The following is a 10,651-nucleotide window of genomic DNA, read 5'->3' on the forward strand; positions in this document are numbered from 1 at the left end:
TTCGAGACCAGCCTGGTCTACAAGAGCTAGTTCCAGGACAGGCTCCAAAACCACAGAGAAACCCTGTCTCGAAAAACCAAAAAAAAAAAAAAAAATTTAGCTCATATGGAATTAATTCTTATATACAAATAATACAAATATAATATCTTTCCTTTATTTGTAGAGATACTTGTTTTGTTTTACTTTTCTGCAGTTCGGGGAGTTGTACTAAGGGTGTCAAGCATACTAAGCAAGTACTCTACCACTAAGTGATAGCCCCAGCCTAATGAATAGCTGTTTATTGAGTAATAGTTAATCCTTTCTTCACAGATCTAAGTTGTCGACATTTTAAAAATTTCCCATATATGATCAATCTTCCTAGATTCTATTTCACAGTTTTCTTTTTTTAATTATTATTATTTTGCATGTGTTCATAGCCTGTGTGTATGTGTGTGTGCGCGCGTGTGTATGCGCATCACATACATGCCTAGTACCCGAGGTGAGAGGGGACATTGGATCCCTTTGAACCGCAGTTAGGGATGGTTGTGAGCCACTGTGTTGGTGTTGAGAAGCAAACCCAGTCCTCTTCTTGGACAGCATGTTTTCTTAACCACTGAGCCCCATGTTTCATTTAATTATTATTATTATTGTATAATAGGGTTTTGTACTTAGAACAGTGATTGTTTATGTGGATTTATGAAGTGTGAGCCAGCATTCTACTATAATTATTCCTGAGGCTCCGAGGAGACAAGCACAAATTCCAGGCCAGTCCAGGCTATTTAGTGAGTTCAGGTCAGTGTGGGTGATATAAGGAGACCTTACTCAAAACAGACAACACATAATCAAGGTAACAAAGTTATTATTTATGTGTTTGTAATTACTATATCTTGAGTCAATTCATAATAGTTATAGGATCATTCCAGGTTCATTTTCATTTTTAATCAGTTTTGATAAGACATATGATAGGACTGATATCTCCAGGGGTCAGTTGCTCTTTATAGTGACTGAGAACGGATGAACAGAGTCATGAGCAACCAGGTGACTGATTTGAGAATTTAAGTCAGATCTTGACACCAGAACTGGGAGACACATAATTTTACTGGCAATGTTGTGGAAATATCAATCAACAGCTCTTAACTTCAAATGTTCTTCTGTGTTTGAAAAAAAAAAAACAACCCTAAATTTTAAAGTGATTTTCATTCTGCCTATATCATCTGGTAATATCCTTCTTGGTAACATAAATAGTTATATTTCATAAAATATTTTTGTTGTATTTATTTATGAAATAAGAAACATGGCTTTGGGGAAGAGGCTCAATAAGATAAAGTATCTGTGAAGATGCCGCAGTGAAGCCCATCCCTTTGTGTGCCCATTTCAGAAGCTGATAAAAGTTGCCTTGTGACTGGGCATGGTGGGGCACGACTTTAATCCAAGGACTCAGGGAGCAGAGACAGGTGGATCTCTATGAGTACAAGGCCAACCTGGTCTACATAGCAAGTTCCTGGCCATCAGAACTATATAGTGAGACCATCTCAAAAAAACAAAAAACAAAAACAATCCCAACTGAAAATGTTTTCTAGACAAATAAATATTGACAAAAATCTACTAACTTAAAAGTTGTAACAATGTAGTTGGAAACTCAGTAATCGACACTCAGTGAGACTTCATCTGAGGTTACCTAGAATCCAGAATAATCTGTTTAATTAGAGAATCTGTAACAGGCTGTGTTGTATTCACTTTCGCAGCATGAACAAGGCTCAGTTGACATGTTTGATCATCTGGTTACTTCTAATAACCTCGAACCTATCATGAAAAATTATGGTCTCGTCCCTGAAGAAGATATTCCCTTTATCAAGGAACAAATTTGTGGACCAGATCAAAGGACACCAATCAAAGACTCTCTTGTGAGTGTTTATTCTTGTTAATCAGAGCCAACGGTCACTTTCCATTTAGTCTGTCCTTGATTCTGTCAGAGCTACACATTTGGCTATTGGAGGGGTGCTAAATATCAGAATATAAGTTATATACATCTGCCTTCTAATGCAAAAACAAAAGCAAAAAGATGTATTTTCCCCCTCATCTTGAGTTCTTTAGACATTATTTCCCCCAAATGATAGTTTATGTCTGCAACGTCAGTACTTGGGATGCAGAAGCAGGAGGATCAAAATGTAAAAGTCTATGCCTGGGCTGGAGAGATGACTCCAGGGAAGAGAACTCGCTATGTGAGGATGAGTGCCTGAGTTCAGATACCAGCGCCCACATAAAAAGGCAAGCTGAGTAGTGCACACCCTTAATTCCAGCACTCCAGGGGCACAGAGGCAACCCGGTCTACATAGAGAATTCCAGGCCAGCCAGCCTTATATAGGAGGACTCTATCTCAAGCAAAACAGCACAGCTGTAGGCGGGCTTTTCTTTCCAACCAGCCAGTTCCCAAGTCACGTTACTATTAGTTGTTATAAATGCTCGGTCGATAGCTTATGATGGTTACTAACTAGCTCCTACGACTTAAATTAACCCATATTGCTTATCTACCCTCTGCCCTGTGGTGATACCTTCTTTCACCACAGTCTGTTCATCTCCTGCTTCTCTGCCCTTCTTCTTCCCAGCATCCTTCTAGTCTGGCTATCCCAGACTAGGATATCCCTCTCTTCTTGCCCAGCTATTGGCCAGTCAGCTCTTTATTCACCAATGAGAGTAATACATATTTACAGTGCACAAAGAGTGTTCCACGGCACACGACAACAATTGAAAAAAAAAAAAGCTCCTGGCAGTGGTGGCACAAGCCTTTAATCCCAGCACTTGGGAGGCAGAGGCAAGCACATCTCAGTGAGTTCGAGTCCAGCCTGGTCTACAAAGTAACTTCCAGGACAGCCAGGACTATTACACAGAGAAACCCTGTCTCAACAAAACAAACAAACAAAAAGCATGGCTGGGCACAGGCTTGTAACCTCATCACTGAGAGGCAGAAGAAGACATTCAAAATTGACCTCTGGTCTCTCTGTATATGTACACACACAAGCACATACATAGGCTCACGTGTGCACACATACAGCTGCCTGTGGACCACAGTGTACATGTGGACGTCACAGGACAATCTGCAGGAGTCAATTCTCTCTTTTCACCTTGTGGGTCCTAGGGACAGAACTCAGGTTGGCAGCAAAAGCCTTTACTTGCTAAGCCATCCCACCAGCTATTTATAGACTTTTATTTATTCATTTATTTTTGTGGTGCCGGCAGTCAAGCCCAGGTGGTCACACATGCATGCACTGTACCACAGAGCAACATCCCCAGATGGAAGACTTGGTATTAATAGTATAACATATACTTACTTCAGCCTTTCTTTTCCCTTCATACTTCAGCAGACTTGCGGAGGAGAAAGAAAGGTTAGCCTTCTGACTTCACTGTCTTGTTTGTAATTTGCATGTCGATAGGGTTGCCTTGCTTATAAATAGGTCTGCGTCTACCTAAAACCTCCTTGAGACTCTCTTGTTTTCCAGTGGCCCTATAAAGGACGTCCTGTCGAGAAGAGCTTCCTCTATGAGATAGTGGCTAACAAAAGAAATGGCATCGATGTGGACAAATGGGATTATTTCGCCAGGTATGCACTGGACATTTTCCACGTTGCTGAAATCTTTGTACAGATGTAGCATAGGGCCTACCCAGCTAATCAGAAGTTGGGCACCGCAGTCCTAGCATGGCTATAGCACTAGTTTCGTGGCCGCTGTGGCAGAAGCGAAACAGCCTTCCCTCATTCTGAATGTTCTGGGTTCCTTCCTGCCTCGTCTTGCATCACCATCGCTCACTCTTCTAGGTCCTGTTGGGCTCTGGTTAGCTCTTTAGCTGGGTCAAGGTAGAAGACAGTCTCATTTTGAAGTGGGGAAAATTCCCTTTTTCTCTCTGTTTACTTCTTCTCAATCAAGGCTTTGTTCTTAAACGTAATGAAGGATTTTAGTCATAAGTGAGAACAGCATAAGGACCTTCCAGGTGCTCATACCTCAAGTTGCTGTGTGTTAAGTATTTTTCCTTGAATGGCCAACCTCTCCACCGACGCAATAATTCCAATCAGACCAAATTAGAACATGTCCAGGTTTAATCCGCCTGCCTCTGCCTCCCATGTGCTGGGATTAAAGGCGTGCACCACCACATTCTGCCTTCCATGACTAATCTTATTTTGATCATTCTACCCTCCAAATTATTTTAATGCTAGTTTGAGACAGTGTCTCACTGTGTAGACCAATCTAGTATCAAGCTCATGGAGATTGTCTGCTTCTGTCTCCTGGGTGATTTCACATTATTTTAAAGCAAATCTCAGGCAACATAGGATCTCATCATGAAATATTTCTATGTGGCTCTGTAAATAAAGTGTCTCTGTTAAACCTAAAAACACTCAGAGATCCTCCTGCCTCAGCCTCCTGAGTGCTGGGATTAAAGGTGTGTGCCACTACTCCTGGCTAAGGTATTACTTAATATATGGTCAGGATTCAAAATTCCCTAGCTGCTTCTTAACTGCCTTGTTACTGTTAGCTTGTGCAATTCATAATCCAGTGTCTACACACTGCACCTGGTGCTAGCTCTCCAGGTTTCCATTCGATAGTCATGTTCTTCCAGGGAATCTCTCGCTGACTCTGCTAGCCAGTCACACCTCTCTGTGTCCTTCAGTCCCCAACCAGCCTTCTGCAAGCTGGCAGATCCAAAGCCTGGTTCAGAATTGAAAAGAAAGAAAAGAAGTGTACTGTTTGTATTTAAGGCACAGTTTCCCTGTTGAAATGTTTTGTATCTCTGCTTTGGAACTTTCTAGGGACTGTCACCATCTTGGAATCAAAAATAATTTTGATTACAAGCGCTATGTTATGTTTTCCCGTGTCTGTGAAGTGGAAGACAATAAAGGTGGCTATAAGATGAAGCACATCTGTACTAGGGAAAAGGTAAGTCCCATCCTCAGAAAATAAGGATGCAGCTCCTGGTCTGAAATCTGGAAATAATCACTTAGCAATTTGAAAAGATCCAGAAGCCATCTTTCTTTTCTTTCATTTCCTCCTTCCTTCCTTCTCTCTCTTTTGATTTTTTTTTAGATTGTGTATGTACATGTACATATATGGATTATGTGTGTGCTTGCTGTGCATGCCTGTGTGAACGCATGCAGAGGCTGCCCTCCATCACTGTCTGCCTTATCCTTTTATGTCAAGGTTCCCTACACTTTGTACTCATGTTTTTTATTAGTCATCCTCCTGTTCCTGTCTCACCCAGCACTGGGGTTGTAGGTGCACAGGCGACCACACCCAGCTTATTACATAGATGCTGGGATTGGGATTCGAACCCAGGTCCTCATGGTTGTGCAACAAACATTCTTTTAACTGGTGATGTCTCTGTAGCTCCACAAATTCATCTTTAAAAAAAATTATTAATTTTAATCATGCACATATGTGTCTGTGTGTGGATACAGGCACATAAGATAGCTTCCCCCACAGGCCAGAAGAAGGCATCACATCCTCTGGTGCTGGAGTTACACGTACTTGATATGTCCAACATGGATGCTAGGAGCCAGACTCAGGTCCTCTCTAAGAGTAGCAGACTCTTAACTGCTAAGCCATCTCTCTAGCCCTTCAAACCCTTCTCTTTTTTGATTTTTTGAGACAGGGTTTCTGTGTAGCTTTGGAGCCTGTCCTGGAACTCGCTCTGTAGGCCAATCTGGCCTCGAACTCACAGAGATCAGCCTGCCTTTGCCTCCTGATTACTGGGATTAAAGGCGTGCGCCACAACTGCTTAGCTCCTTCAAACCCTTCCTAATGCTTGGGATTTGTTAAGTGTTCTAAGGGTTTTTTCCACTCTATTGGCCGTGCCAGACTGACTTTATAACAGCCTGTTCCCACAAACTGACCTAGTCATCTCTTGAGATCGGAGTCCTGATAACTTCTTAAAGGTCCTGCCTCTCTCACCACCATTGCTTTAGGGACTGAACGTTGATGTGAGTTTTGGTGGGACAAGCCATACTTTGCTATTCAACAAGTGAGCAAAGTGAGGCACATTAAAGAGATGGGCTAAATAAGTAAGAAAATTGGAAATTAGGTCCTTACTAGATGATGTCTTAGTTAGGGTTTTTATTGCTATGAAGAGGCACCATGACCATGGCAACTCTTATAAAGGAAAACATTTACTTATGGTGGCTCACTTAAAGATTCAGAGGTTCGGTCCATTATCATCGTGGTGGGACATGGTGGCTTGCAGGCAGGCATAGTACTGGAGAGGTAGCTGAGAGTCCTGTATCTTGTAGGCATCAAGAAACCAAGTGTGACACTGGGCATGGCTTGAGACCTCAAAGCCCACCCACACAGTGATACACTTCCTCCAACAAGACCACACCTTCTCCAGGAAAGCCACGCCTCCTAAAGTACCGCTCCCTTTGGGGGCCATTTTCTTTCAAATCACCACAATGATACTCATACAACTTAAAAAGTAGTATAGAATTATGCTATAGGAGAGTCTTTATGTATGCTGGCCCTTTATTCCCAGCATTCAGGAGGCAGAGGCAGGTGGATGTCTGAGTTCAAGGCCAGCCTGATCTACAGAATGAGTTCTTAGGATACCCAGGGCTACATAGTGAGAGAGCCTGTCTCCAACAGAGAACACAATCTGATCCTGCATTACCATTCTGTTCCCTTGCAGGAGGTTGGGAATCTGTATGACATGTTCTACACACGCAACAGCTTACATCGCAGAGCTTATCAACATAAAATCAGCAACCTCATCGATATAATGTAAGAATGTCAGTGTTACCGCATTATAGAAGTTTACATCATGCTTCGCCACGTTAGCATTCCCAGATCAATCTGTGCAATCTAAAAAGGCTTCCTTAAAAGAAGACTGGCATACAGTGAATGTAGGAGGAGGAAAATGGATGTGATGATGGGGTAGATGGAGAAAGAGGAGCTGGCTGAGGCTAGGCATGAAGATGCTGCCAGAATAGCTCAGAGTCCCCGTGCAGGAAGTTACATACAGCTATTATTCATAGAGGTAGTGAGTCATGAATAGCTGACGACATTCTAAGTTAACAACAAAATTAAGATTTATGCTAATTTCTGCCTTTATCCTGCCAAATGTTTTTCAAAATGAGTAGCAAATAAGAATTTTATCTTTTTCCCTGTTTTAGTCAGAACTATAGCCAAAAAGTGCACAGTCTCTACATGTCTCCGAGACCCCATCAGGCGTTTCCTGTTTCTGTTTTTAAGACAGGATCTCATACTTATATCCCTGGCAGGTTCGGAATTTACTATATAGCCCACGTTGGCCTCAAATTCATGATTCTCTGGCTTCCGCCTCCCAAGTGCTGGGATCACAGGCATGAACCACCACATTTGGTTCCAGTGAGTTCCAGGACAGCCAGAGCTGTGTAGAAAACCCATCACAAAGCAAAACAAACAAACAAACAAACAAGAAAGGAGTTGTAAAGCTGAATATGAGAGCACATGTCTGTGATGCGAGCACTGGGGAGGAGAGGCAGTTCAAAGTCAGCCTTATGTATGTAGCAGCTTTGGAGATAGCCTGAGCTACATGAGACTTTGTCTCGAGAGAAGGAAAGAGCTAAAGTAATTTTGTTTCCAGTTTATAGTCAGAAAGGCTTTGGTTCAAAGCTTGATTGCTTCTTCTGAGCTTGTTTAAAGAAAAGTCATGTTACTTCTGCTTCTATAAATTTGGAGCTGAATATATGTATTATTGGAAGAACTAAATGAGGTCTGTAAAGCTCCGCCTTAGTGCTTGGAGCATAGTAGGCATGCAGCTCACAGGTCATCATGTCATTACAAGGATATCAATAAACAGCTGTCTTTGAGCATCATACCTCAAGATTTTGTTTTCTTAAACTAGAAAGATCTTTTTGAGCAAGGTATAAAGTAAATTTTCAAATGTCTTTGTGTGTTATATGATCTTTAGGATCAAAGAGGCCTTCATCAAAGCAGACCCCTACGTGGAGATTATAGGGACCAAAAAGGAGAAGCGCCGTATTTCTACAGCCATTGATGACATGGAAGCCTTCGCTAAGCTGACAGGTAAGAACTCGGGGACACACATGTCCATGTCAGATGTCAGCTGCCCTTGCGGGGATAGAGAAGACATGAGAAAGGAGTACATGCATATGTAAAATTTTTTAAAAAATCATTCTTAAAGTAGGTGTAGTGTGTAGGTAACACTTAAATGAGGCACAGTACCTCTCGTGTACTCATTGTTACTTAAGACAACTCAATTAATACTTAAAAAAAACACCAAACCTTGTCATCACTGAGTACTGAAAATCTTTTTTTTTTTTCAAAGTTCTACCAGGGAACTCTTTTTTTTTTTTAAAATATTTATTTATTATGTATGCAATATTCTGTCTGTGTGTATGCCTGCAGGCCAGAAGAGGGCACCAGACCTCATTACAGATGGTTGTGAGCCACCATGTGGTTGCTGGGAATTGAACTCAGGACCTTTGGAAGGGCAGGCAATGCTCTTAACCACTGAGCCATCTCTCCAGCCCCCTCTACATTCTTTTTTCTTCTTCTCCATCTTATTTCTTCTACAGTTTGATTTCTTTGTCTATATTCTTAGTCTACTCTTCTGCCATAACCAATTCCCAAGCATGTATATATATCCATTCATTAGCAACTTGCTAGTAATAAAAAAAAAAAACTATCTGGAAAATTCTCAGGGACACAGGCATTCTTTGAAGATATGTAGCAAAACTTAACAGTTAGTTTGTAGCTAACCACAGCTGCAAGGCTGTCTCTTAAAGGGGCTGCCACAGGCTACAAAGGGAGAAAACTAAGCCATTGAGAAATCTAAGGAAAAGGCAAAGAATACATGCATTATTTTAAGTGTGATTAATAATATCTGGACATGGTTAGTCAGCTAGGTGCTATTAGTCTCTTGAAGGACTAAGATAAAACAAGGAAAGACACCTGCAATACCACCCTCATTCATCATAAATCCCCTGAAGGTTTAGGTCGTACAGGGCCAGACACCTGCAATTTCATAAGTAATATCTGTGGAAGTTCCGTCTGTGTTCTGTCCAGAAGGACGCATGTCTGGCCAGCTTGCTCTGTCAGTAAGGCTAGTGATAGAGAACAGGCCTCTAAGTTTCTCACCCTAATGTGGAGGACATGGTGTAGAGAGTAGTCATGCTTTTGACCGTCCACAGATATGTGTGCCCGTAAGATTGAGATGTAATCATGAGACCACATGTACACATTACATGAGAATGCATGGTAATGGGGAGACATCATAGTTGTTACTATACAAGCGAATTATAGATGAAAGCAACACTTGTCAGAGTCAGCGGCCCTGCTGGCTTTGCTGGGCAGGGTTCCTCCATCTGAGGAATTTCTCGGGCTGGTTGACATCTGAATTATCGATTGCTATAAACCGTAATTGCGTCATGGCCCACAAAAGCTCATGAAAAACACTCCTGGCATCTCAGCCTTTTCTGTTTAAAAAGAGAAGCAAGTAAGTCAATCTTAGGGCAGCAAGTAACGTGGATAAATAAAAGTCTGAAGACGACTGGAAGAATAATAAGTAATGATACTGAAATTAGTAATCAATAATTAATACCAGTATTTAGTCAACATTTATATTAACAATCTATTTATAATCAACAATAATATTTATAATCAATAATCTATAATTAATAATCAATATATATTGATGGTAAGCTGAGAATTACTTGAACCATCTTGTAAGTGTAGCTGTATATGATTTCGGAATATCTCTGCTCTATGGTAAAGAAGAGGAATAATATAGGAATCTATAAAGGGATGACATGATGTGGTTAGGTGTATCTAAATGTTATGATTTTGAGTTATCAAAAAGAAAAGATTGAATTTAGAAAGTTAGTTTGCTCTATTAGCCTTTGATTAATTGTATTAATCTGATTAATCTGCATTTTGATGAAGCATTGTTAGATAAAAGGTTTACCTGGATTAGCGGTATGCATCTTTGGTACCAAGGCTGTAGCTAAAGTTGACCTAATAAGTCAAATTTTTTTTATTTAATTTTTTTAATAAGTCAAATTTGTAATCAAGGCATAACAAGCCATTTTGGCTATGAAAGGGAAGTACCAATTTGTCTCAAAGTATACATGGCAAGATTTTCCCACACAGACAGATGCAGTGGCTACACTCAGAAGGATGAAGCCGGGGATTGCCACAATGTTGAGACCAACCTGAGATATATAGTAAGCTCAAACCACCCTAAGAGTGAAACCTTCTCTCAAAAAAAGAAAAACAGAAGCAAGAAAATTGTAAACAAATAGAGTTTTTTTTTTATGGAAAGATGATAATAATGAATTTGGTTAAAGGCTATTTTAATTAGAAAGTTTTTTAAGAAAATTGAAAAAAAAGACAAAAGAAGAAAGGTTTTTTTCCCCTTCTGTTAGCATCATAGAATAAAATATTTTAAAACGTTATAAAAACCTTTGAATAAGTCAGCTTACAAACTTCCATGCACTTGTCACTTAGCTTTAACTGTTATCAACACGTAGCGATTCTTTCCCTCTACCTCCTTCTGGCGAACATTGAGCTGTTTTAAGTAGATCATAGACGTAATTTTGTTTGTAAGTGTTTAACGCTGTCTAGAGCTAATTAGCAAAATCTTGTCTCATCTACAAAAATAAAAGCCCAACAGTAATAAGTAAGTCTCTCTGTAC

The 10,651-nt window shown here is 40.5% G+C and overlaps 1 protein-coding gene across 1 annotated transcript in view; it reads left to right on the plus strand.

The window, feature by feature from the left end:
* The window catches only part of Samhd1 (SAM and HD domain containing deoxynucleoside triphosphate triphosphohydrolase 1), a 39,561-nt gene that overhangs the window by 16,225 nt on the left and 12,685 nt on the right, over positions 1–10,651 (plus strand). Inside the window, exons 7-11 of the mRNA XM_005363152.3 lie at positions 1,725–1,883; positions 3,477–3,577; positions 4,778–4,904; positions 6,643–6,734; positions 7,906–8,021. Coding sequence (XP_005363209.1) covers positions 1,725–1,883; positions 3,477–3,577; positions 4,778–4,904; positions 6,643–6,734; positions 7,906–8,021 — 595 coding nt within the window. The remainder of the gene's footprint in view (positions 1–1,724; positions 1,884–3,476; positions 3,578–4,777; positions 4,905–6,642; positions 6,735–7,905; positions 8,022–10,651) is intronic.

Source organism: Microtus ochrogaster, linkage group LG8 (assembly GCF_000317375.1).
Source record: "Microtus ochrogaster isolate Prairie Vole_2 linkage group LG8, MicOch1.0, whole genome shotgun sequence".
NCBI lineage: Eukaryota > Metazoa > Chordata > Mammalia > Rodentia > Cricetidae > Microtus > Microtus ochrogaster.